Source organism: Salmo salar, unplaced genomic scaffold (assembly GCF_965601325.2).
Source record: "Salmo salar unplaced genomic scaffold, fSalSal1 ptg000221l, whole genome shotgun sequence".
In the NCBI taxonomy this organism is placed as follows: domain Eukaryota; kingdom Metazoa; phylum Chordata; class Actinopteri; order Salmoniformes; family Salmonidae; genus Salmo; species Salmo salar.
Window position 1 is genome coordinate 814307 of NW_027675333.1, and position 26150 is coordinate 840456.

The following is a 26150-nucleotide window of genomic DNA, read 5'->3' on the forward strand; positions in this document are numbered from 1 at the left end:
GATTACCTTGAAACATCATTTCTTATTGAACATCATTTTGTATTGAAGTATTGAAGATGTAACTTCACCTGCTATAATGATCATCAGAGCTGTAGAGTTATTAGATGCTATTGTATTCTCAGCCTCACAGTAGTATTCTCCTCTGTCCTCAGAGATGATGTTAGTGATGCTGTAACTCTGTCCTGATGCTTTTGGTGAGGTAACATTCTTCTTGTACCAGGTGTATTTGTCCACAGGTGGGTTGGATTCACTGCTGCAGGTCAGAGTCACTGAACTGCCCTCCATTATTTCACCAGAGGGACTGACTGACACTGAGGTGTTCCTTGGACCATCTGGTGTTGAAGACCAGATTCATTTATAGCAACATTTGTGTTTACATTTTACAGGTGAGTTTGAAATCATTTAATTCATAGTAAAAGACAATCAGAAAAATAATAATTAAAAAGAATGATGATATGGTGGTAATACAAATTCAAGGAAATGGATGTTACACACAAAAATATTTATTCATATTTATTCATATGGAAAACAATCTATTCCCAATTCAAGAATCAACATAATCAGTATATCAAATGAAACCCACAATGTACTGACATGTGACAGTGAGAGTCTCTTCAGCAGAGGGGAGATCCTCATGGCCTTCTACAGCACAGGAGTATCGGCCTGTATCCTCACTGCTGACTGAGAATAGGCTATAGACAGGAGAGGAGGTGTTGCTGTTTGGTATAGGCTGTCCATTCTTATACCAACTGTAGGCTGTGATGGGGTCCAGTGTACATTTGGTTCTACATATCAGTGTGACATTCTCCCTCTCTGACACAGATGTAGGATCCATCTCCAACACAACATCTAGAGTATGAGGAAACAAATCATTATTCTCCTCCTTTGTGTCTGTATAGCTGCCCTTTATAAGGTAATTATAGTCATTCATTAATGAATTTGATTTATTTAGCCAGGATAGTCAACTCTGTAATACTTTCCACTGTTTTCCAGGAAGTATTGGGTTCAATAGAGTCAATTTAAACAGATTTTAACACAACATTCTCATTAGCATACATGCTAAAATCACAGCATACACTGAAGCACACACATCATATGCTTTAGCATACATACAGAACCACACTCACATTACAACTATCTAGATAGATGTGAGATGAGTGACAGATACTGTAAATACAAACCAAGACAATTTTCTTGAACTAAATGGAATTCAACAGTTGAACTATATTGAATGTACGTAACTGTACCTGTGACAGACAGAGTGACTCCAGGACTGCCAATATATTTCCCTCCGGTCTGATCTGTTAATAATCTGAACTTGTACTCAGCAGAGTCACTCTCTCTCAGGTCTGTGATCCTCAGTGTGTGACAATTCTTCTGATCTCCATGACACTCCAGACGACCTGCATACTCTGGGTCCTGACCTAGATCTTTAGGTTCTTTACCAGTCCCAGATTCAGTGAACCAGAGGGTTGTTGTGACTGTACCACTGGGATATGTATAAGAGCAGTGCAGCTCCACTGTTGACCCCTTCAAGGCACAGATACTTTTCTTGGTGTAAGTCACACTCCAGACATTCTGACCCAGTACCACTGAAACAAGGTCACACAACACAATGCTATCAGAATTAAGCCAATGTATCTCTGTAATGTGTCTGTATCTATGTAATGTGTCTGTATCTCTGTAATGTGTCTGTGTCTCTGTAATGTTTCTATATCTGTAATGTGTCTGTATCTCTGTAATGTGTCTGTATCTATGTAATGTGTCTGTATCTCTGTAATGTGTCTGTATCTCTGTAATGTGTCTGTATCTCTGTAATGTGTCTGTATCTCTGTAATGTGTCTGTATCTCTGTAATGTGTCTGTATCTCTGTAATGTGTCTGTATCTCTGTAATGTGTCTGTATCTGTAATGTGTCTGTATCTGTAATGTGTCTGTATCTCTGTAATGTGTCTGTATCTCTGTAATGTGTCTGTATCTATGTAATGTGTCTGTATCTCTGTAATGTGTCTGTGTCTCTGTAATGTGTCTGTATCTATGTAGTGTGTCTGTGTCTCTGTAATGTTTCTATATCTCTGTAATGTGTCTGTATCTCTGTAATGTGTGTCACGTCCTGGCCAATATAAGGGTTAATTGTTATTGTAGTTTGGTCAGGACGTGGCAGAGGGTATTTGTTTTATGTGGTTCGGGGTGGTGTTTTGGTAGAAGGGCGTTTGATTTATTATTTCCGGGTTTTTGGTTTATGGTCTATGTTTATGTATTTCTATGGTTAATGTATTTCTATGTTAGGTTGATTGGGGTTTGGGACTCTCAATTGGAGGCAGGTGCTTCCTCGTTGCCTCTGATTGAGAGTCCTATATATGGGTAATTGTTTGGTGTAGGTTTTTGTGGGAGATTGTTTCTTGTCTAGCGTGTGTGAGCCTGAGAAGACTGTTCGGGGATCGTGAGTTTGTTTTGTTGTTTTGGTGTTCATTTTGAGTTTAATAAATGTTCAAGATGAACAAACACAGTCCTGCTGGATTTTGGTCCTCCTTCACCATCGATAACTGTGACAGAATCTCCCACCACAAAAGGACCAAGCAGCAGAGGAAGGAGCAACAGGTGGACTGGAAGGAGCAGAGGGAATTTGAATTGGACAAACGGGAGAAATGGACATGGGAGCAAGTTATGGCCGGAGAGGGCCCATGGAAGAAATGGAGCAAAGACCGGGAATGCTACCGAGGAACACGACTGCCGATTAAACCCGAGAGGCAGCCCCAATAATTTTTTTTGGGGGGGCATATGGGTAGTTTGGCGGGGCAAGTTTGGAGCCCCAGGCCAAATCCCCGGACTGTGTCACAGAAGCCAGTTAATGGACATGTCTCGTGCTTCGGGGTAATGAGTATTATGGCGAGGCCAAGTGTTTTTAGGCCAGTACACGCTATACCAGCACCCCGCATTTACCAGGGGGTAGTAGGCATTCAGCCAGAAAGGGCGATGCCAGGTTTAAGCTCGAGACCGCCAGTAAGCCTCCACGGTCCTATATATCCTGTTCCCGCTCCACGCACTAGCCTAGAGGTGCGTGTTCCCAGTCTGGCACGTCCAGTACCAGCACCACGCACCAGGTTTCAAGTGCATCAGCCCAGTCCGACTCGTCCTGTTCCCGCTCCCCGCATTAGCCTGGAAGTGCGTGTTCCCAGGCTGATAACCCCAGTACCAGCACCACGCACCAGGCTTCCAGTGCGTCGGCTCAGTCAGAAGTCGCCAGAGCTGCCCGTCAGTCAGGAGTCGCCAGAGCCGCCCGTCAGTCAGGAGTCGCCAGAGCCGCCCGTCAGTCAGGAGTCGCCAGAGCCGCCCGTCAGTCAGGAGTCGCCAGAGCCGCCCGTCAGTCAGGAGTCGCCAGAGCCGCCCGTCAGTCAGGAGTCGCCAGAGCTGCCCGTCAGTCAGGAGTCGCCAGAGCCGCCCGTCAGTCAGGAGCCGCCAGAGCCGCCCGTCAGTCAGGAGCCGCCAGAGCGGCCCGACTGCCCGGAGATGCCAGAGCGGCCCGACTGCCCGGAGATGCCAGAACGGCCCGACTGCCCGGAGATGCCAGAGTGGCCCGACTGCCCGGAGATGCCAGAGCGGCCCGACTGCCCGGATCAGCCAGAGCGGCCCGTCGGCCAGGATCAGCCAGATCGGCCCGTCGGTCAGGATCAGCCAGAGCGGCCCGTCGGCCAGGATCAGCCAGAGCGGCCCGTCAGCCAGGATCAGCCAGAGTGGCCCATCTGCCCAGAGTCTGCTGATGACCAAAAATCAAGGGAGTCTAGCAGCAACCCTAAACTGAGTAAGCCTGACATTTCAGAACTTAAAGTAATTAACGGTTTAATTGATGAGTCTGCATACAGGGTGGAGAGGAGGAGGTCTGCCCATGATCCAGAGCAGGGGGAGTCTGCCTACGGTCCGAGGCAGATCGGGTCGGTCGGCACTCTGGAGGACAATAGGCCGGAGCCTGAACCACCACCTGTATAAGTGGGTTGGGGAGGGGGGGTGTAGCACAAGTGCCGTCGGTGACGGCAGCCACCCTCCCTTTAGTTTAGGGGGATTTTTTGTTGTTTGGGGTTTTTGTTATTCTTGAGGTGCTTCCGGGGTTAGCACCTTTAGGGGGGGGGGGGGGGGTACTGTCACGTCCTGGCCAATATAAGGGTTAATTGTTATTGTAGTTTGGTCAGGACGTGGCAGAGGGTATTTGTTTTATGTGGTTCGGGGTGGTGTTTTGGTAGAAGGGCGTTTGATTTATTATTTCCGGGTTTTTGGTTTATGGTCTATGTATTTCTATGTGTAGTCTGGTTAATGTATTTCTATGTTAGGTTGATTGGGGTTTGGGACTCTCAATTGGAGGCAGGTGCTTCCTCGTTGCCTCTGATTGAGAGTCCTATATATGGGTAATTGTTTGGTGTAGGTTTTTGTGGGAGATTGTTTCTTGTCTAGCGTGTGTGAGCCTGAGAAGACTGTTCGGGGATCGTGAGTTTGTTTTGTTGTTTTGGTGTTCATTTTGAGTTTAATAAATGTTCAAGATGAACAAACGCAGTCCTGCTGGATTTTGGTCCTCCTTCACCATCGATAACTGTAACAATGTGTGTGTATCTCTGTAATGTGTCTGTATCTCTGTAATGTATCTCTGTAATGTGTCTGTATCTCTGTAATGTGTCTGTATCTCTGTAATGTATCTCTGTAATGTATCTCTGTAATGTGTTTATATCTGCAATGTGTCTGTATCTATGCAATGTGTCTGTATCTATGCAATGTGTCTGTATCTATGCAATGTGTCTGTATCTATGCAATGTAAATGTGTTTATGTAAAACATAGGCACCACAATGTAAATAAGTCCCAGACTTTATTGTCCTTTAAATCAACAATCCTGGTCACTGTAAATAAACTGTGTGTACATGTGTGTATGTATTTTTTTTAACTGACCAATAAAATCAATCAATCCAAACTGTGCAGCAGCCATTTGATGAATGGAAAGAGACATTTGTTACAAAACACCAGAAAGCTGAATGACATTCAGAGATTGTCAAGCCTTCGATACTGGGTAAGCCTACAAGGTAAGGTGGGATGTATTCCTATTTGTTCAGATTGATTGTGGTTTTAAAAACGTAAACCATGCTATAGAAGTGCTCCAAGTCGTTATGCTTTTGTTTATTGGTTGTGTGGTGCATTGGCACAGAAACCTGTTGGTAGAAAATGTGAATATATTTTATATAATTATAAATATGGCATCAAAATTTTGAAAATCTGATTTCCCCCTGGCTGATCACTGTCTGCAGCCGGCTCTGATCGTAATAATGAAATAGGCAGGGAGAGTGAGCTCATCCGTGGTGGTCGGCGAACCCTGAACCTTCTGGCCAATATCCCCTGTGTGCCATTGACTGTGCCACAAAAGCATGCTGAAGCGGCAAAGTCAATTTTCACATGAATAAACACACAGTCGCTATGTAATGATTACTAACTGGGTGGGTTGAGATTATTACATATAAAAGCACTAAACCTCTCTCTAAAAGCTTCACTTATACAAACGTTTTACTTGAACCCTAAATGGTTCTCCAGTAGATTAATAAGAAAAGCTCATCCATTGTTTAAAAATGGCCTTTTTGCCTTTGTGCAGATTGCCATGTCTCATTTTAGATTCATTGAGAATTATACTTTTTTCAAAAGTATCTGTCTTTTTCAAACAAGCATTACAGAGCTGGTTACAATTTCATCCCCCTGAAAAGGGAGAACAAATATTACAACAAATATTATGGCTGAACTCAAATGGTTGATAAAATACCTGTAATTATGGGAAAGATGTTTGAACGTTGTGGATGCTTGTGCTTTTTTTTCACCTTAAAGATGCATCAATTTCAAAATGAGTAGGGTTTGTCCACACCATGTTGCCATAGTTGGTGAGTTGAGTGTGAAACCACAGACAAGAATCACTCAGTGAGGTGTGAAAGATACCTATTTAAAGGGAAGTGGAGACGCCTAACACCAGAATAACATTATGATTCATATCCTTTAGAAATGTCTGTAGAGAAACAGAACAACTAAAAGATAAGAATGAGACCATACCTGTCACAGACCAGAGAAATACCAGCAACACACTTCCTGCTGTTCTCAAGGCCATTGTTGCATCTCCCACCCTGCAGTCTTAGAAACATAAACAACAACTCACTCTATAGCAGGTGAATAACTCCACCTGATACATTGAAGTAGAAACTGTAAATGGGGTACAGGGCCTCATTACTGAAAATGAACCAGGCTCATATTGTGCTGTGTTGTATTGTGCTATATGGTTGTCTATGTGAATACTGTCTGTCTGTAAGTCTATTGCACTATGTATGTAATGTGTGTGACGTGTTGCATGTCTGTCTTCGTCTGTCTATTTAAGATGACATGCTGTCTGATGCAAAAACTATTTCCTAATGGATACAATAAAGTCATCAACATCACAAACAACAAAAACAATCACTTATTGAACAGATGTGTAGAACTGTAAACACATATTTCAACATTGATTGTTGTGAAGCTGTTTATTCTCAGATCCCCAGATACAGGAGGATAAATGTTCAATTCTCTATGGTCCGTCAAGCTGTACAGCAGCCTAAAGACTGACCACCAGGTTCAATGATAACTCCTATCCCCAAGCTGTGAGGCTAAACAACAATTGACTCTCTCTCTCACACACACACACACACACACACACACACACACACACACACACACACACACACACACACACAGACACACACACACACACACACACACACACACACACACACACACACACACACACACACACACACACACACACACACACACAGACACACACAGACACACAGACACACAGACACACACACACACACACACCATCTGTAGTGAAGGCCCATAAGGCCCATAGAGTCTGTATCAGTCTAGAGAGCTGGTTGTTATGGATGTAGAAAAGTTCAAACACACATCCTACACAGTATAGATGTCAACCCTACTCCCTATCAGTCCCAGTATAGATGTCAACCCTACTCCCTATCAGTCCCAGTATAGATGTCAACCCTACTCCCTATCAGTCCCAGTATAGATGTCAACCCTACTCCCTATCAGTCCCAGTATAGATGTCAACCCTACTCCCTATCAGTCCCAGTATAGATGTCAACCCTACTCCCTATCAGTCCCAGTATAGATGTCAACCCTACTCCCTATCAGTCCCAGTATAGATGTCAACCCTACTCCCTATCAGTCCCAGTATAGATGTCAACCCTACTCCCTATCAGTCCCAGTATAGATGTCAACCCTACTCCCTATCAGTCCCAGTATAGATGTCAACCCTACTCCCTATCAGTCCCAGTATAGATGTCAACCCTACTCCCTATCAGTCCCAGTATAGATGTCAACCCTACTCCCTATCAGTCCCAGTATAGATGTCAACCCTACTCCCTATCAGTCCCAGTATAGATGTCAACCCTACTCCCTATCAGTCCCAGTATAGATGTCAACCCTACTCCCTATCAGTCCCAGTATAGATGTCAACCCTACTCCCTATCAGTCCCAGTATAGATGTCAACCCTACTCCCTATCAGTCCCAGTATAGATGTCAACCCTACTCCCTATCAGTCCCAGTATAGATGTCAACCCTACTCCCTATCAGTCCCAGTATAGATGTCAACCCTACTCCCTATCAGTCCCAGTATAGATGTCAACCCTACTCCCTATCAGTCCCAGTATAGATGTCAACCCTACTCCCTATCAGTCCCAGTATAGATGTCAACCCTACTCCCTATCAGTCCCAGTATAGATGTCAACCCTACTCCCTATCAGTCCCAGTATAGATGTCAACCCTACTCCCTATCAGTCCCAGTATAGATGTCAACCCTACTCCCTATCAGTCCCAGTATAGATGTCAACCCTACTCCCTATCAGTCCCAGTATAGATGTCAACCCTACTCCCTATCAGTCCCAGTATAGATGTCAACCCTACTCCCTATCAGTCCCAGTATAGATGTCAACCCTACTCCCTATCAGTCCCAGTATAGATGTCAACCCTACTCCCTATCAGTCCCAGTATAGATGTCAACCCTACTCCCTATCAGTCCCAGTATAGATGTCAACCCTACTCCCTATCAGTCCCAGTATAGATGTCAACCCTACTCCCTATCAGTCCCAGTATAGATGTCAACCCTACTCAGTCTGGTCCTAAAGGACCCTCAGATAAATCCACTGTGTCATTCACACACATTCCAACACTCCTCCACTGAGACACTTTATGAATACAGGCCCTGATGTAACAACCAACACTGTCTCACCCTGATCTGTTTCACCTGTCTTGTGCTTGTCTCCACCCGCCCTCCAGGTGTCGCCAGTTTCCCCCCTTATCCCCTGTGTATTTATACAGTGGTGGAAAAGTACCCAATTGTCATACTTGAGTAAAAGTGAGTCACCCAGTAAAATACGACTTGAGTAAAAGTCTAAAAGTATTTGGTTTTAAATAATATGATATAAAGTATCAAAAATAAATGTAATTGCAAAAATGTACTTAAGTATCAAAAGTAAAAGTATGAATCATTTCAAATTCCTTGTTAAGCAAACCAGATGGCACAACTGTTTGTGTTTTGTTTGTATGTGCAGATAGCCAGGGGCACACTCCAACACTCAGAAATCATTCAGAAACAAAGCGTTTGTGTTTAGTGAGTTTTCACATCAGAATCAGTAGGGATGACCAGGGATGTTCTCTTGATAAGTGCGTGAATTGGACCTTTTCTGTCCTGCTAAGCATTCAAAATTTAACGAGGACTTTTGGGTGTCAGGGGAAATGTATTGAGTAATAAGTACATTATTTTCTTTTAGGAATGTAGTGAAGTAAAAGTGAAAGTTGTCAAAAATAAAAATAGTAAAATAAAGTACAGATACCCCAAAACAACTACTTCAGGAGTACTTGAAAGTATTTTTACTCAAGTACTTTACACCACTGCCTTTATACCTGTATTTTCTGTTTGTCTGTTGCCAGTTTGTATCGCCAAGCCTACCAGCCTGGTTCCCCCTAGCCCCTGGTTCTCTCTAGCCCCTGTTTCTCTCTAGCCCCTGGTTCTCCCTAGCCCCTGTTTCCCCCTAGCCCCTGTTTCTCCCTAGCCCCTGGTTCTCCCTAGCCCCTGGTTCTCCCTAGCCCCTGTTTCTCCCTAGCCCCTGGTTCTCCCTAGCCCCTGGTTCTCCCTAGCCCCTGGTTCTCCCTAGCCCCTGGTTCTCTCTAGCCCCTGGTTCTCCCTAGCCCCTGTTTCTCCCTAGCCCCTGTTTCTCCCTAGCCCCTGGTTCTCTCTAGCCCCTGTTTCTCTCTAGCCCCTGGTTCCCCCTAGCCCCTGGTTCCCCCTAGCCCCTGGTTCTCCCTAGCCCCTGGTTCTCCCTAGCCCCTGGTTCTCTCTAGCCCCTGTTTCTCCCTAGCCCCTGTTTCTCCCTAGCCCCTGGTTCTCTCTAGCCCCTGGTTCTCCCTAGCCCCTGTTTCTCCCTAGCCCCTGGTTCTCCCTAGCCCCTGGTTCTCCCTAGCCCCTGGTTCTCCCTAGCCCCTGGTTCTCCCTAGCCCCTGTTTCTCCCTAGCCCCTGGTTCTCCCTAGCCCCTGGTTCTCTCTAGCCCCTGGTTCTCCCTAGCCCCTGTTTCTCCCTAGCCCCTGGTTCTCCCTAGCCCCTGGTTCTCCCTAGCCCCTGGTTCTCCCTAGCCCCTGGTTCTCTCTAGCCCCTGGTTCTCTCTAGCCCCTGGTTCTCCCTAGCCCCTGGTTCTCCCTAGCCCCTGGTTCTCTCTAGCCCCTGGTTCTCCCTAGCCCCTGGTTCTCCCTAGCCCCTGGTTCTCCCTAGCCCCTGGTTCTCCCTAGCCCCTGGTTCTCTCTAGCCCCTGTTTTTCTAGTTTTTCCGGTTTTGACCACTCTGCCTGTCCTGACCCTGAGCCTGCCTGCCGTTCTGTACCTTCCTGACTCTACCCTGGATTACTGACCTCTGCCTGCCCTTGACCTGTCGTCTGCCTGCCCCCTGTTTTGTTAATAAACATCTGTTATTCAAACTGTCTGCATCTGGGTCTTATCTGACACAGTTCTGATCCAAAACACAGCTCAAAACATAACAAGAAGTAAAATTATACATTCCCCTCAAGAATATGACTAATGACTAAAATCAAATAACCCAAAACTATTTTTCAAGATATTGTCACGCGTACTTATAGAGTGAAGTGAAGGAGAGAGGTCCTGTACAGAGAGTCAACCAGTTGATACATATTTAAAGTAGTCAGGGCACAAGTAGCTGATGCAGAACTGTCCTTTCCTCTTTAAGTCATTAACATGCATGACGACGAGAACAACATGTCAGAGAAGGGAGGTTACTGTATTAGAATGGGCCCTACATTTCTAAAATGGACAAAATGTCCCCCATTTCCACTTTTATTTAAATACAGAATCATGTTAACAATATGTTGACTATTCTTTATGGAATGTTTATAATATCTTAGAATGTGTTGCCTTGTCCCTCTGAGTTCTACATGGAACAGGTCAAAGTTCCATTTACATTTGGTCAGTTCCATGAAGTCATTCATTCTATTCTATAAACACATTCAATTTACACTCCTCATCAGCTGCATCAAAGTGATACTGAAGGTTTCAGTGTTCTAGACTAGAGCTCTCCCTACTGGCATCTCAGCATTACTGTAGTGTCTCTTCGTACGATGGGCAGTAATATAATGCCTTGATCATATTCAGTTACACTGGCTTCTTCCCAAATGGCACCCTATGTCAAAAGTAGTACACTATTAAGGGAACAGGGTGCCATTTGGGAGAGAACCACTGTTGGCCATCGTGTATAGTACTGGTACCTAATAATAATGTCCTCAATAATGTTGGGCTAATAACAACATAACAAACTAATGAAACGCAACACTGGTGTTAAAAAGTAAAATTTAAGCACACAAAAATTGATGTCTGTTCTATAGAACATGCCGCTATCATATTCTGTTCCACTGTTGGCCCTTGTGAACAGCAGATGGCAAGCAGTGGATAGCAGCCGATTTACGGGCTCCTGACCTACTCCGCTATTTTGTGTCTTTTTTGTGCTGATTTTAACTTTACTCTGACCGAAAACAGCTTCCGGACATCAGAACAGTGATCATTTAACTTGATATGGACAAACATTTCTACCTCAACGAGATGGCAAATTATGGACGTTCTGCTTACTCCGGACCAGGCCCTAATCCCCCGGGACTCGAAAGAGGAAGTGGCGGCAATAGAGAGGCAAGTGAGCAGGCATCCTGACGAGATTACGTTGGCGATCAAATAGACCACCATTGCCCTCTGTTCTATTGTAAATAAGATTGTGTTCTTAACTGACTTTCCTAGTTAAATAAAGGTTAAATACAAAATGTATTTAATAAATTAATATTGGCGAACGTGCAGTCACTGGAGAACAAACTGGATGAGCTATGTTCTATCCTATCACTGGAAAACTGTAATACGTTTTTCTTGAGTTGTGGCTGAATGAGGACCTGGATATACATCTTGCTGGTTTTTCTACACAAAAATGTTTTGCTTTCTAGAACCTTAAAGGGTTATTTGGCTGATGCCATAGGAGAACCCTTTGAAGAATCCTTTTAGGTTCCAGGAAGAACCTTTTTGAATTACAGGTAGAACCTTTTTGGGTTCCATGTAGAACCCTTTCCACAGAGTGTTCTACATGTAAACGAAAGGGGTTCTACCTAGAACCAAAAAGGGTGCTCCTATTGGGACAGCCGAGGAACCCTTTTGGAACCCTTTTCTCTAAGAGCATCTTCAAGAATGGATGGCAGACTCTGGTAAGTCGAAGGGAGGAGGGGTGTGTCTCTTTGTTAAGGAAGTCTCAAGTTTTTGCTTGCCTGAGTTAGAATACCTTGTGATAAGCAGTAAACAATACTGTTTACCAAGAGAGTTTTCATCTACACTGAACAAAAATATAAACGCAACATGCAAAATATTTTAAGATTTTACTGACTTACAGTTCATATAAGGAAATCCGTTAATTTAAATAAATGTATTAGGACCTAATAGATTTCATATGACTGGGAATACACATATGCATCTGTTGGTCACAGATACCTTAAAAAAAAGGAGGGGCATGGATCAGAAAACTAGTCAGTATCTGGTGTGACCACTTTTTGTCTCATGCAGCGCGACATCTCCTTTCCATAGAGGCCTGTCGAATGTTGTCCAACTAATCTTTAATGGCTGTGAGAAGTTGCTGAATATTGGCAAGAACTGGAACATGCTGTCGTACACGTCGATCCAGAGCATCCAAAAGCATTCTCAATAGGACAGTGGTGAGTATGCAGGCCATAGAAGAACTGGGACATTTTCAGCTTCCAGAAATTGTGTATGATTCTTGCGACATGGGGCCATGCATTTTGATGCTGAAACATGAGGTGATGGCGGTGGATGAATAGCACAAAAATGGGCCTCAGGATCTCGTCACAGTATCTCTCTGTATTCAAATTGACATCGATAAAATGCAATTGTGTTCGTTGTCCATAGCTTATGCCTAACCATACCATAACCCCACTGCCACCATGGGGTATACTGTTCACAACGTTGGCATCAGCAAAACGCTTGCCCAGACTACGCCATACACGCTGTCTGCTATCTGCCCGGTACAGTTGAAAACGGGATTCATCCGTGAAGAGCACACTTCTCCAGCGTGCCAGTGGCCATCGAAGGTGAGTATTTGCCCACTGAAGTCGATTACGATGCCAAACAGCAATCAGGTCAAAATATGCAGTTCTGTCCTTGAGCAAGGCAGTTAACACCCAACAACAACTGATCCCTGGTGCCGATGATGTCGATTAAGGCAGATCCCGCAGTGTTGCTCTGTTTCAGAGGGGTTAGGTTAACTGTAGAAGAAGTTTACAATTGGTTCATTCATCCCCTTCCTCTCCCCTGTAACTATTCCCCAGGTCGTTACTGTAAATGAGAACGTGTTCTCAGTCAACTTACCTGGTAAAATAACGGATAAATAAAATAAAGAAGACACATTTTAGTTGAATGGATTTAGTTGTGCAACTGACTGGGTATCCCCCTTTCCCTTACATGTGTGTACATTTTTATTTTACCTTTATTTAACTAGGAAAGTCAGTTAAGAGCAAATTCTTATTTTCAATGATGGCCTAGGAACAGTGGGTTAACTGCCTTGTTCAGGGGCAGAACGACAGATTTGTACCATGTCAGCCCAGGGATTCAATCTGCAACCTTTCAGTTACGAGTCCAACACTCTAACCACTAGGCTACCTGCCGCCCCATAACCACCTCAATTATTTCATACCCCTGCACATCAACTAGGTACTGGTAAATAGACATGTTATTTTTTACTCATTATTGTTATTTGTTATTCAGTTCCTTGTGTCACTATTTAAAATGTTTTTACTCTGCATTGTTGGAAATGGACCCGTTAGTAAGCATTTCAATCCACCGTCACTGTGTCTCACGTAAATAATACTCCTAAACACAACCCTCCATCACTGTGTTTCATATTAATACTGTATTACTCCTAAAAGCTAAACACCCAATCCCCTCTTACTTTAGCCCATTTTCAAACACGTCTCCACAAAAATCTATTACTGTCAGAGTCCTTAAAATAGCAGGAAAAAGTATTATATATGAAACCACATGTACAATACTGTATCAGATTAATATGCAGAAATACATCTACAGAGTACATAACAGAAAAACAAAACAACATACATTCCAATAGCATCGCCATGCACATAACAGGATACAGAAGTTCATGGTTACAAACAAATTATAAAATATACATATTTTAAGATATCGTCAAGCATACTTACAGAGTGAAGGGTAGACGTGTTGTAAGTTAACTTACTGTCAGTAAACAGACACTGAGTGTGAAGTTTGAGATCTGTGGTTAACCCAACATTGAAGTAGTCTGTGTCCATAGAGTTTAATAGAGGGCGCACTTGCTTCAAAACTAAAGCCATTGAATACAAACTTTCAGTTGGTTTACCGACTGTCATTAAAGTTATGGAAGTTGAAGAAGAAGACATTAACTACTTTAAAATGGAGATAGTCCTCAATTGCTCTTCTAATTCTGTTGCAGACGACATAATGACAAATATGCATAGATGGACCCTCTAGACAAATCTATGTCAGGAACTAAGAAGCTGATGCAGAGAGGGCTTCCTTCCTCAGTCACACATACAGTGTTCGAGAGCATCAAAACTGTGATGCATCGTGGGTAAATTGTGACTGACTGACTGACTGAGTGAGTGAGTAGTTATTTATCATGCAAGGTCATTTGTAGATCTCGACTCGTCTATAAAGTCGGCTGCAATGTCAAACACTCCTACATTTACATAACATTATAGCATTTGTAGCAAAAATCTAATTCAAATCATGGGACCGATAATATGATTTGTCAGATTAACATTAGCACATCATGTTCAAATCATCTATAAGTGACTTTGTTGAGCTTCACATTGAATTTTATACATTTGGATGATTTGGACATGATTTGGACATGATAAAATGACTAAAAGAAATGTGCAAAAAATGCTAATATTGGTCGGATGACTTGAATGGGATTTGTGCCACAAATGCTAAAACATTAGCAAGTGGAAACAGTACCAGGGGAAACTAAACCAAAGCATGGATTGCTGACATAGGAGGACATGAGGATGATGAGGGTGATGTGTTGATGAGGATGATGTGTTGATGAGGATGATGTGTTGATGAGGATGATGTGTTGATGATGATGATGTGTTGATGATGATGATGTGATGATGTGTTGATGAGGATGATGATGTGTTGATGAGGATGATGTGTTGATGAGGATGATGTGTTGATGATGATGATGTGTTGATGATGATGATGTGATGATGTGTTGATGAGGATGATGATGTGTTGATGAGGATGATGTGTTGATGATGATGATGTGTTGATGATGATGATGTGATGATGTGTTGATGAGGATGATGATGTGTTGATGAGGATGATGTGTTGATGAGGATGATGTGTTGATGATGATGATGTGTTGATGATGATGATGTGATGATGTGTTGATGAGGATGATGATGTGTTGATGAGGATGATGTGTTGATGAGGATGATGTGTTGATGATGATGATGTGTTGATGATGATGATGTGATGATGTGTTGATGAGGATGATGATGTGTTGATGAGGATGATGTGTTGATGAGGATGATGTGTTGATGAGGATGATGTGTTGATGAGGATAATGAGGATGATGTGGATGATGTGTTGATGAGGATGATGTGTTGATGAGGATGACGTGTTGATGAGGACGATGTGTTGATGTAGGATGCAGCTAAACAGCTTGACACAATAATTTCTGAGGTAGAGCCTCTACTGATTGAAGATAGCATGTAAATGGCTGTGAGAAACCTATCTAGTAACTGGACCTCTCTGTCTTTTAGAGTCCTGTAAAAGGCTGTGAGAAACCTATCTAATAACTGGACCTCTCTGTCTTTTAGAGCCCTGTAAAAGGCTGTGAGAAACCTATCTAGTAACTGGACCTCTCTGTCTTTTAGAGCTCTGTAAAAGGCTGTGAGAAACCTATCTAGTAACTGGACCTCTCTGTCTTTTAGAGTCCTGTAAAAGGTTGTGAGAAACCTATCTAGTAACTGGACCTCTCTGTCTTTTAGAGTCCTGTAAAAGGTTGTGAGAAACCTATCTAGTAACTGGACCTCTCTGTCTTTTAGAGCTCTGTAAAAGGCTGTGAGAAACCTATCTAGTAACTGAACCTCTCTGTCTTTTAGAGCCCTGTAAAAGGTTGTGAGAAACCTATCTAGTAACTGGACCTCTGCCTTTTAGAGTCCTGTAAAAGGCTGTGAGAAACCTATCTAGTAACTGGACCTCTGTGTTTTAGAGTCCATAGCATCCAAAGGCATATACATCTGTCAGCTGGTGTGACCTCAACAAGAAATGTCCAAAATTCCAACGCAATTACAACGTTAAAACAGACAACCCCCAACCTCACGTATGTGGACACTGCCCTGTCTGTAAAGGTATGTGGTATCCTACACTGCCCTGTCTGTAAAGGTATGTGGTATCCTACACTGCCCTGTCTGTAAAGGTATGTGGTATCCTACACTGCCCTGTCTGTAAAGGTATGTGGTATCCTACACTGCCCTGTCTGTAAAGGTATGTGGTATCCTACACTGCCCTGTCTGTAAAGGTATGTGGTATCCTACACTGCCCTGTCTGTAAAGGGGCTTTGAAAAGCAGAGACACTGAAGTGGTTCAAGAAGTGGAACATGAGTGCTACCTTCAACCATTGGATGAAGATGAACATTCAGAGACATTTGTGTTTTATGACTTTGAGAGTAATCAGCAACCAGGGGTTTATCTACCAATTGTTGTTTCCACCATGACTTTCAAGGGTGAAAAGTGGTCAGCAGACAGACTCAACTGTGCTAACATTTATAAACCCCCAGTACTAAAACACTGTGCTCTACTCTGTCTAAAACATTTATAAACCCCAGTACTAAAACACTGTGCACTACTCTGTCTAAAACATTTATAAACCCCAGTACTAAAACACTGTGCACTACTCTGTCTAAAACATTTATAAACCCCCAGTACTAAAACACTGTGCTCTACTCTGTCTAAAACATTTATAAAACCCTGCTACTAAAACACTGTGCTCTACTCTGTCTAAAACATTTATAAAACCCCAGTACTAAAACACTGTGCTCTACTCTGTCTAAAACATTTATAAACCCCTGCTACTAAAACACTGTGCTCTACTCTGTCTAAAACATTTATAAACCCCAGTACTAAAACACTGTGCTCTACTCTGTCTAAAACATTTATAAACCCCAGTACTAAAACACTGTGCACTACTCTGTCTAAAACATTTATAAACCCCAGTACTAAAACACTGTGCACTACTCTGTCTAAAACATGTATAAACCCCAGTACTAAAACACTGCTCAACTCTGTCTAAAACATTTATAAACCCCAGTACTAAAACACTGTGCTCTACTCTGTCTAAAACATTTATAAACCCCCAGTACTAAAACACTGTGCTCTACTCTGTCTAAAACATTTATAAAACCCCAGTACTAAAACACTGTGCTCTACTCTGTCTAAAACATTTATAAACCCCAGTACTAAAACACTGTGCTCTACTCTGTCTAAAACATTTATAAAACCCCAGTACTAAAACACTGTGCTCTACTCTGTCTAAAACATTTATAAACCCCAGTACTAAAACACTGTGCTCTACTCTGTCTAAAACATTTATAAACCCCTGCTACTAAAACACTGCTCAACTCTGTCTAAAACATGTATAAACCCCAGTACTAAAACACTGTGCTCTACTCTGTCTAAAACATTTATTAACCCCAGTACTAAAACACTGTGCTCTACTCTGTCTAAAACATTTATAATCCCCCAGTACTAAAACACTGTGCTCTACTCTGTCTAAAACATTTATAAACCCCCGGTACTAAAACACTGTGCTCTACTCTGTCTAAAACATTTATATAACCCCAGTACTAAAACTTTTATTTTTATCCCAATTCTAGATCCTATGATTCCTATCTTCTTTTGAATCCCTTGATCAAATCATATCAAATTATATTTGTCACATGCACCGAATACAACAGGTGTAGAAATTACATTGAAATTCTGACTTACAAGCCCTTAACCAACAATGCATTTAAGAAAACAAGGTTAAGAAAGTAACAAAATAAAACAATTATAGAAAATAGGACAAATGTTAAAATAAAAATAATTAAGGAGCAACAAAAAAATAACAGTCGCGAGGCTATATACAGGGGGTACCGGTACAGAGTCAATGTGGAGGCTATATACAGGGGGTACCGGTACAGAGTCAATGTGGAGGCTATGTACAGGGGGTACCGGTACAGAGTCAATGTGGAGGCTATATACAGGGGGTACCGGTACAGAGTCAATGTGGAGGCTATATACAGGGGGTACTGGTACAGAGTCAATTTGAGGAGGCTATATACAGGGGGTACCGGTACCGAGTCAATTTGGAGGCTATATACAGGGGGTACTGGTACAGAGTCAATGTGGAGGCTATATACAGGGGGTACCGGTATAGACTCAATGTGCGGGGGCACTGGTTTGTCAAGGTAATTGAGGTAATATGTACATGTAGGTAGAGGTAAAGTGACTGTGGATAACTGGGTAGAAGAAGGTGTTGCAGCCAGTGTCAAAGCCCAAGGTAGTCAAGTCTTGTTTTTTTTGTAGACCCAGCCTTCAACAAGTGACACAGGGGGTACCGAGGCTTTCGACTCTGTCAATCACCACATCCTCATCGGCAGACTCAATAGCCTTGGTTTCTCAAATGATTGCCTCGCCTGGTTCACCAGCTACTTCTCTGAAAGAGTTCAATCTGTCAAATCGGATGGCCTCTGGTAGTTCTATGGGGGTGCCACAGGGTTCAGTTATTGGGCCAACTCTTTTCTCTGTGTACATCAATGATGTCTCTCTTTCTGCTGGTGAGTCTCTGATCCACCTCTACGCAGACGACACCATTCTGTATACTTCTGGCCCTTCTTTGGACACTGTGTTAACACTGTGTTAACAACCCTCCAGACGAGCTTCAATGCCATACAACTCTCCTTCCTTGGCCTCCAACTGCTCGTAAATACAAGTAAAACTAATGCATGCTCTTCAACCGATCGCTGCCTGCACCTAACCCGCCCGTCCTTACTTAGAATATGTGGACAACTACAAATACCTAGGTGTCTGGTTACACTGTAAGCTCTCCTCCCAGACTCACATCAAACATCTCCAATCCAAAGTTAAATCTAGAATTGGCTTCCTATTTCACAACAAAGCATCCTTCACTCATACCGCCAAACATACCCTTGTAAAACTGACCATCCTACCGATCCTCGACTTCGGCGATGTCATTTACAAAATAGCCTCCAATACCCCACTCAATAAACTGGATGCAGTCTATCACAGTGCCATCCGTTTTGTCACCAAAGCGCCATATACTACCCACCACTGCGACGTGTACGCTCTCGTTGGCTGGCCCTCGCTTCATACTCGTCGCCAAACCCACTGGCTCCAGGTCATCTACAAGACCCTGCTAGGTAAAGTCCCCCCTTAATTCAGCGCACTGGTCACCATAGCAGCACCCACCTGTAGCACGCGCTCCAGCAGGTATATCTCTCTGGTCACCCCCAAAGCCAATTCCTCCTTTGGCTGTCTCTCCTTCCAGTTCTCTGCTGCCAATGACTGGAACGAACTACAAAAATCTCTGAAACTGGAAATACTTCTCTCCCTCACTAGCTTTAAGCACCAGCTGTCAGAGCAGCTCACAGATCACTGCACCTGTACATAGCCCATCTATAATTTAGCCCAAACAACTACCTCTTCCCCTACCATATTTATTTATTTATTTATCTCCTTTGCACCCCATTATTTCTATTTCTACTTTGCACTTTCTTCCACTACAAATCTACCATTCCAGTGTTTTACTTGCTATATTGTACTTACTTTGCCACCATGGCCTTTTTTGCCTTTACCTCCCTTATTTCACTTCATTTGCTCACATTGTATATAGACTTATTTTTCTACTGTATTATTCACTGTATGTTTGTTTTACTCCATGTGTAACTCTGTGTTGCTGCTTTGCTTTATCTTGGCCAGGTCGCAATTGTAAATGAGAACTTGTTCTCAACTTGCCTACCTGGTTAAATAAAGGTGAAATAAAAATAATTACATTGTTTAAGTTTCTTTCCCACGAGATTAGGCTTAGAGAAGAGGTATCGTGTGGCCACAGCTTTGTATGTGGAACTTTCCCAGGAAATCAGACACTCTTTTTAAAGAGTACATCAATACCTCCTTGAGAGGCGAGCAAATGGCTTCAGGATATCCTGCATCAGCCACAGATCAAGAGAGCAAAGACAGATACATTCAGGACTATCATGAAAAGGGAGCATACGTCTTGACCCTGACAGAATAGAGGTCATCAAAGCCAAAAGAAATGTGTGTAAACTTCTCTTGAACAGTTTCTGGGGCAAATTTGCTCAGAGAAGTAATATATTAACATCAATCATTAAAGATCCCGAATAATTATTGTAATACATTTTTTTCAGACCAATATGTAATTACTAATTTTTAGTTCTTGAATCAAGACATAGCTCTGGTGTAATGGAGACGTAACAAGAAGAGGGTTCTACCAGCTCCTACCACGGCCTATGGACTATACACCCTCATGGAGCAGCTGCAGAGGAGGGTTCTACCAGCTTCTACCACGGCCTATGGACTATACACCCTCATGGAGCAGCTGCAGAGGAGGGTTCTACCAGCTTCTACCACGGCCTATGGACTATATACCCTCATGGAGCAGCTGCAGAGGAGGGGTCTACCAGCTTCTACCACGGCCTATGGACTATATACCCTCATGGAGCAGCTGCAGAGGAGGGGTCTACCAGCTTCTACCACGGCCTATGGACTATATACCCTCATGGAGCAGCTGCAGAGGAGGGTTCTACCAGCTTCTACCACGGCCTATGGACTATATACCCTCATGGAGCAGCTGCAGAGGAGGGGTCTAACAGCTTCTACCACGGCCTATGGACTATATACCCTCATGGAGCAGCTGCAGAGGAGGGGTCTACCAGCTTCTACCACGGCCTATGGACTATATACCCTCATGGAGCAGCTGCAGAGGAGGGGTCTACCAGCTTCTACCACGGCCTATGGACTATATACCCTCATGGAGCAGCTGCAGAGGAGGGTTCTACCAGCTTCTACCACGGCCTATGGACTATATACCCTCATGGAGCAGCTGCAGAGGAGGGTTCTACCAGCTTCTACCACGGCCTATGGACTATATTCCCTCATGGAGCAGCTGCAGAGGAGGGGTCTACCAGCTTCTACCACGGCCTATGGACTATATACCCTCATGGAGCAGCTGCAGAGGAGGGTTCTACCAGCTTCTACCACGGCCTATGGACTATATACCCTCATGGAGCAGCTGCAGAGGAGGGGTCTACCAGCTTCTACCACGGCCTATGGACTATATACCCTCATGGAGCAGCTGCAGAGGAGGGGTCTACCAGCTTCTACCACGGCCTATATACCCTCATGGAGCAGCTGCAGAGGAGGGTTCTACCAGCTTCTACCACGGCCTATGGACTATATACCCTCATGGAGCAGCTGCAGAGGAGGGGTCTACCAGCTTCTACCATGGCCTATGGACTATATACCCTCATGGAGCAGCTGCAGAGGAGGGGTCTACCAGCTTCTACCACGGCCTATGGACTATATACCCTCATGGAGCAGCTGCAGAGGAGGGTTCTACCAGCTTCTACCACGGCCTATGGACTATATTCCCTCATGGAGCAGCTGCAGAGGAGGGGTCTACCAGCTTCTACCACGGCCTATATACCCTCATGGAGCAGCTGCAGAGGAGGGTTCTACCAGCTTCTCCCACGGCCTATGGACTATATACCCTCATGGAGCAGCTGCAGAGGAGGGTTCTACCAGCTTCTACCACGGCCTATGGACTATATTCTCTCATGGAGCAGCTGCAGAGGAGGGGTCTACCAGCTTCTACCACGGCCTATATACCCTCATGGAGCAGCTGCAGAGGAGGGGTCTACCAGCTTCTACCACGGCCTATGGACTATATACCCTCATGGAGCAGCTGCAGAGGAGGGTCTACCAGCTCCTACCACGGCCTATGGACTATATACCCTCATGGAGCAGCTGCAGAGGAGGGGTCTACCAGCTTCTACCACGGCCTATGGACTATATACCCTCATGGAGCAGCTGCAGAGGAGGGGTCTACAGGCTTCTACCATGGCCTATGGACTATATACCCTCATGGAGCAGCTGCAGAGGAGGGGTCTACCAGCTTCTACCACGGCCTATATACCCTCATGGAGCAGCTGCAGAGGAGGGTTCTACCAGCTTCTACCACGGCCTATGGACTATATTCCCTCATGGAGCAGCTGCAGAGGAGGGGTCTACCAGCTTCTACCACGGCCTATATACCCTCATGGAGCAGCTGCAGAGGAGGGGTCTACCAGCTTCTACCACGGCCTATGGACTATATACCCTCATAGAGCAGCTGCAGAGGAGGGGTCTACCAGCTTCTACCACGGCCTATGGACTATATACCCTCATGGAGCAGCTGCAGAGGAGGGTTCTACCAGCTTCTACCACGGCCTATGGACTATATACCCTCATGGAGCAGCTGCAGAGGAGGGGTCTACCAGCTTCTACCACGGCCTATGGACTATATTCCCTCATGGAGCAGCTGCAGAGGAGGGTTCTACCAGCTTCTACCACGGCCTATGGACTATATTCCCTCATGGAGCAGCTGCAGAGGAGGGTTCTTTACCATGACACAGACTCTGTGGTAGATGTAAGCAAACCTGGTGATTGGAACCCCTCTCTCAGCAACTATTTGGGTGGTTTAATGAGTGAACTCGAAGATGGTGACCATATTATTTCAATAACATGATACAATTTAACATTTGTGACATTCTTTAAACATTTGATGTGAGCATACACATTGATTATAGAGTCTTAAAGGATATATACTTAAACACTTTTCTAACAAAACGATCTACTGTCCTATCATTACTTCTTAAATCATCATTATAAAGAGATACAACATCTTCAAAAGAAACTCCACGGGCTCTTTGGCCACAGGTAGAAAACACAGTGTTGACCACAGGTAGAATACACAGTGTTGACCACAGGTAGAATACACAGTGTTGACCACAGGTAGAATACACAGTGTTGACCACAGGTAGAATACACAGTGGTGACCACAGGTAGAATACACAGTGTTGACCACAGGTAGAATACACAGTGTTGACCACAGGTAGAATACACAGTGTTGACCACAGGTAGAATACACAGTGTTGACCACAGGTAGAATACACAGTGGTGACCACAGGTAGAATACACAGTGTTGACCACAGGTAGAATACACAGTGTTGACCACAGGTAGAATACACAGTGTTGACCACAGGTAGAATACACAGTGTTGACCACAGGTAGAATACACAGTGGTGACCACAGGTAGAAAACACAGTGGTGACCACAGGTAGAATACACAGTGGTGACCACAGGTAGAAAACAGTGTTGACCACAGGTAGAATACACAGTGTTGACCACAGGTAGAATACAGAGTGTTGACCACAGGTAGAATACACAGTGTTGACCACAGGTAGAATACACAGTGTTGACCACAGGTAGAAAACACAGTGGTAACCACAGGTTGTTGAAAGGTTATATTGTACTTCTTTGAAGCTGTAGTAGATCTTTGATCCATTTTTGTTTAAAAACTGTTTACTAAATGGGGGGAAATTAGAAAATGTGGGGGGAAAGCCGTAGGAATCCAAAAAAGTGAAATGAGAAAATCCGGGGGGGGAAAATGATGAGATTTTTCTACCTCCTTCGTCATCTTCTAATGTGACAGCTAACCAATGTTCACCAGGCAGGTGTTCAGCATGGGTATTGACAATGAACATGGCCGGTTGCTCCTGCCATTTCTCAATAGGTAGTTCATCACAAGCCCAAACTCCACAAAACAGTTTTCCGGTCAAGGGGTTCATGAGACCTTCTAGCTCTTGGGTATTCATGTTTTGATCAATGATCCTTAACACAGTGGGGGGGAAAGTATTTCATCCCCTGCTGATTTTGTACGTTTGCCCACTGACAAAGAAATGATCAGTCTATAATTTTAATGGTAGGTTTATTTGAACAGTGAGAGACAGAATAACAACAACAAAAATCCAGAAAAATGCACGTCAAAAATGTTATAAAATGGTTTGCATTTAAATGAGGGAAATAAGTATTTGACCCCTCTGCAAAACATGACTTAGTACTTGGTGGCAAAACCCTTGTTGGCAATCACAGAGGTCAGATGTTTCTTGTAGTTGGCCACCAGGTTTGCACACATCTCAGGAGGGATTTTGTCCCACTCCTCTTAGCAGATCTTCACCAAGTCATTAAGGTTTCGAGGCTGACGTTTGGCAACTCGAACCTTCAGCTCCCTCCACAGATTTTCTATGGAGGTCACTCCAGGACCTTAATGTGCTTCTTCTTGAGCCACTCCTTTGTTGCCTTGGCCGTGTGTTTTGGGTCATTGTCATGCTGGAATACCCATCCATGACCCATTTTCAATGCCCTGGCTGAGGGAAGGAGGTTCTCACCCAAGATTTGACGGTACATGGCCCCGTCCAACGTCCCTTTGATGCGGTAAAGTTGTCCTGTCCCCTTAGCAGAAAAACACCCCCAAAGCATAATGTTTCCACCTCCATGTTTGACGGTGGGATGGTGTTCTTGGGGTCATAGGCATCATTCCTCCTCCTCCAAACACGGCGAGTTGAGTTGATGCCAAAGAGCTCCATTTTGGTCTCATCTGACCACAACACTTTCACCAGTTGTCCTCTGAGTCATTCAGATGTTCATTGGCAAACTTCAGACGAGCATGTATATGTGCTTTCTTGAGCAGGGGGACCTTGCAGTCGCTGCAGGATTTCAGTCCTTCACGGCGTAGAGTGTTACCATTTGTTTTCTTGGTGACTATGGTCCCAGCTGCCTTGAGATCATTGACAAGATCCTCCCGTGTAGTTCTGGGCTGATTCCTCACCGTTCTCATGATCATTGCAACTCCACGAGGTGAGATCTTGCATGGAGCCCCAGGCCGAGGGAGAGTTACCATGGTTATTATTATTTACAGGGACACTGAGGAGTCAACATAATGAACTCTAAACACTGGATAGAGGGGCTCAGTGAATGTGGAGGTGAATGTGATCAGGTGGGTCAGTGTGTCAGAGGAGGCTCTATAGAAGGACAGAGTGCCGGCTGACCAGTCCAGATACACTCCTACTCTGTGGGGGCTGGTGGAGGGGACGTCTATGGTAGTGGGATGATTATTATGCCAGGCAGAGTATCTGTTTTCAGAGCAGAACAGACTCCAGGACTTGTCATTGTGTCCAAGACAACAGTCATCACCCCATCCTCTCCTGTTGATTCCTTTATATGTCACTCCTATATAAGCCCCTCTCCCACTCCACTCTACCTCCCAGTAACAGCGCCCAGTCAGACCCTCTCTACACAGCACCTGTCTCCAGTCCTCAAATCTCTCTGGGTGATCAGGATACGGCTGCTCCTCTGTCCTACATGTCACCTTTCTGTTCTCCTCAGACAGAGAGAGGAGTCTGTTTACTGTGTTTGGGTCCAGTGTGAGATCACAGACATCTGATGGATGAAACCAGACACAATATTAGAAATCATCATCATTCACATTAGAATGTTAACTCACTTTTCACTAATTCATTTAATGTAGATGTTTCTAGGTATCAAAAGGAGAAGTTAAGGTAACTTGAGACTTGTTGAATGATCACATGTTATACTGTATGGTAATATAAAAACACACTTATTCACATTAATTACACACACACACACACACACACACACACACAGTCAAAGCAACTCTTTGTAAACGCTGGTGTCCCTGATTTCTGCTTCTGTAGAACTACAGATGATATTTAATATGACCAAGTCAGTAATGATGGTGGACTTTGACTTAACTTGAATTAAGACTTATTCTTAGTCATATTCTTCACAGCAGTCAACACTCACATTTTCTAGGCCCAGGTTTCATTCTGTTCTCTCCACCATGTTCCACACTGTAGCAGTAAGCAGAAAAACAGACAGTCATTGAGGGATACACCTGAACTCTCTCACACACACACACACACACACACACACACACACACACACACACACACACACACACACACACACACACACACACACACACACACACACACACACACACACACACACACACACACACACACACACACACACACACACACACACACACACACACAGTTAGCATATAACTTTGTCCAAGTGGAGTTCAGAATGTTTGTCTTAACTAGCCTGAAAAGTCCAACATGTCTGATATGAACATTGACATAAACCCTCTACATACTTGAGTTTCTCCAGTCTGCAGTGTGGATCCTCCAGTCCAGCAGAGAGCAGTCTGACTCCTGAGTCTCCTGGGTGATTGTAGCTCAGGTCCAGCTCTCTCAGGTGTGAGGGGTTTGACCTCAGAGCTGAGACCAGAGAAGCACAGCCTTCCTCTGTGACTAGACAGCCTGACAGCCTGCAAAG

The 26150-nt window shown here is 44.0% G+C and overlaps 1 protein-coding gene across 2 annotated transcripts; it reads right to left on the bottom strand.

Annotated features, from left to right (window-relative positions):
- LOC145867148 (B-cell receptor CD22-like) lies at positions 1-26150 on the bottom strand. Of its 2 annotated transcripts, XM_082971209.1 has the most exons (5): positions 13823-20270; positions 6070-6147; positions 1248-1592; positions 595-849; positions 1-332 (listed from the first exon to the last, which is right to left on the bottom strand). In XM_082971209.1, the coding sequence occupies exons 2-5, from the start codon at positions 6122-6124 to the stop codon at positions 16-18; spliced, it is 972 nt and encodes a 323-aa protein (XP_082827335.1). In that variant the 5' UTR covers positions 6125-6147; positions 13823-20270; the 3' UTR covers positions 1-15. The 2 variants fall into 2 exon arrangements, with proteins under 2 accessions (XP_082827335.1, XP_082827336.1); XM_082971210.1 differs by lacking the exons at positions 6070-6147; positions 13823-20270 and adding an exon at positions 25969-26150.

Coding starts and splice junctions, on each gene's coding strand:
- LOC145867148 (XM_082971209.1), bottom strand. CDS start 6,124: ATGGCCTTGAGAACAGCAGGAAGTGTGTTGCTGGTATTTCTCTGGTCT. Junction 1,593..6,069: donor ATTTCTCTGGTCTGTGACAG/GTATGGTCTCAT, acceptor ACCTTGTTTCAG/TGGTACTGGGTCAGAATGTC. Junction 850..1,247: donor AGTCACTCTGTCTGTCACAG/GTACAGTTACGT, acceptor CTCATACTCTAG/ATGTTGTGTTGGAGATGGAT.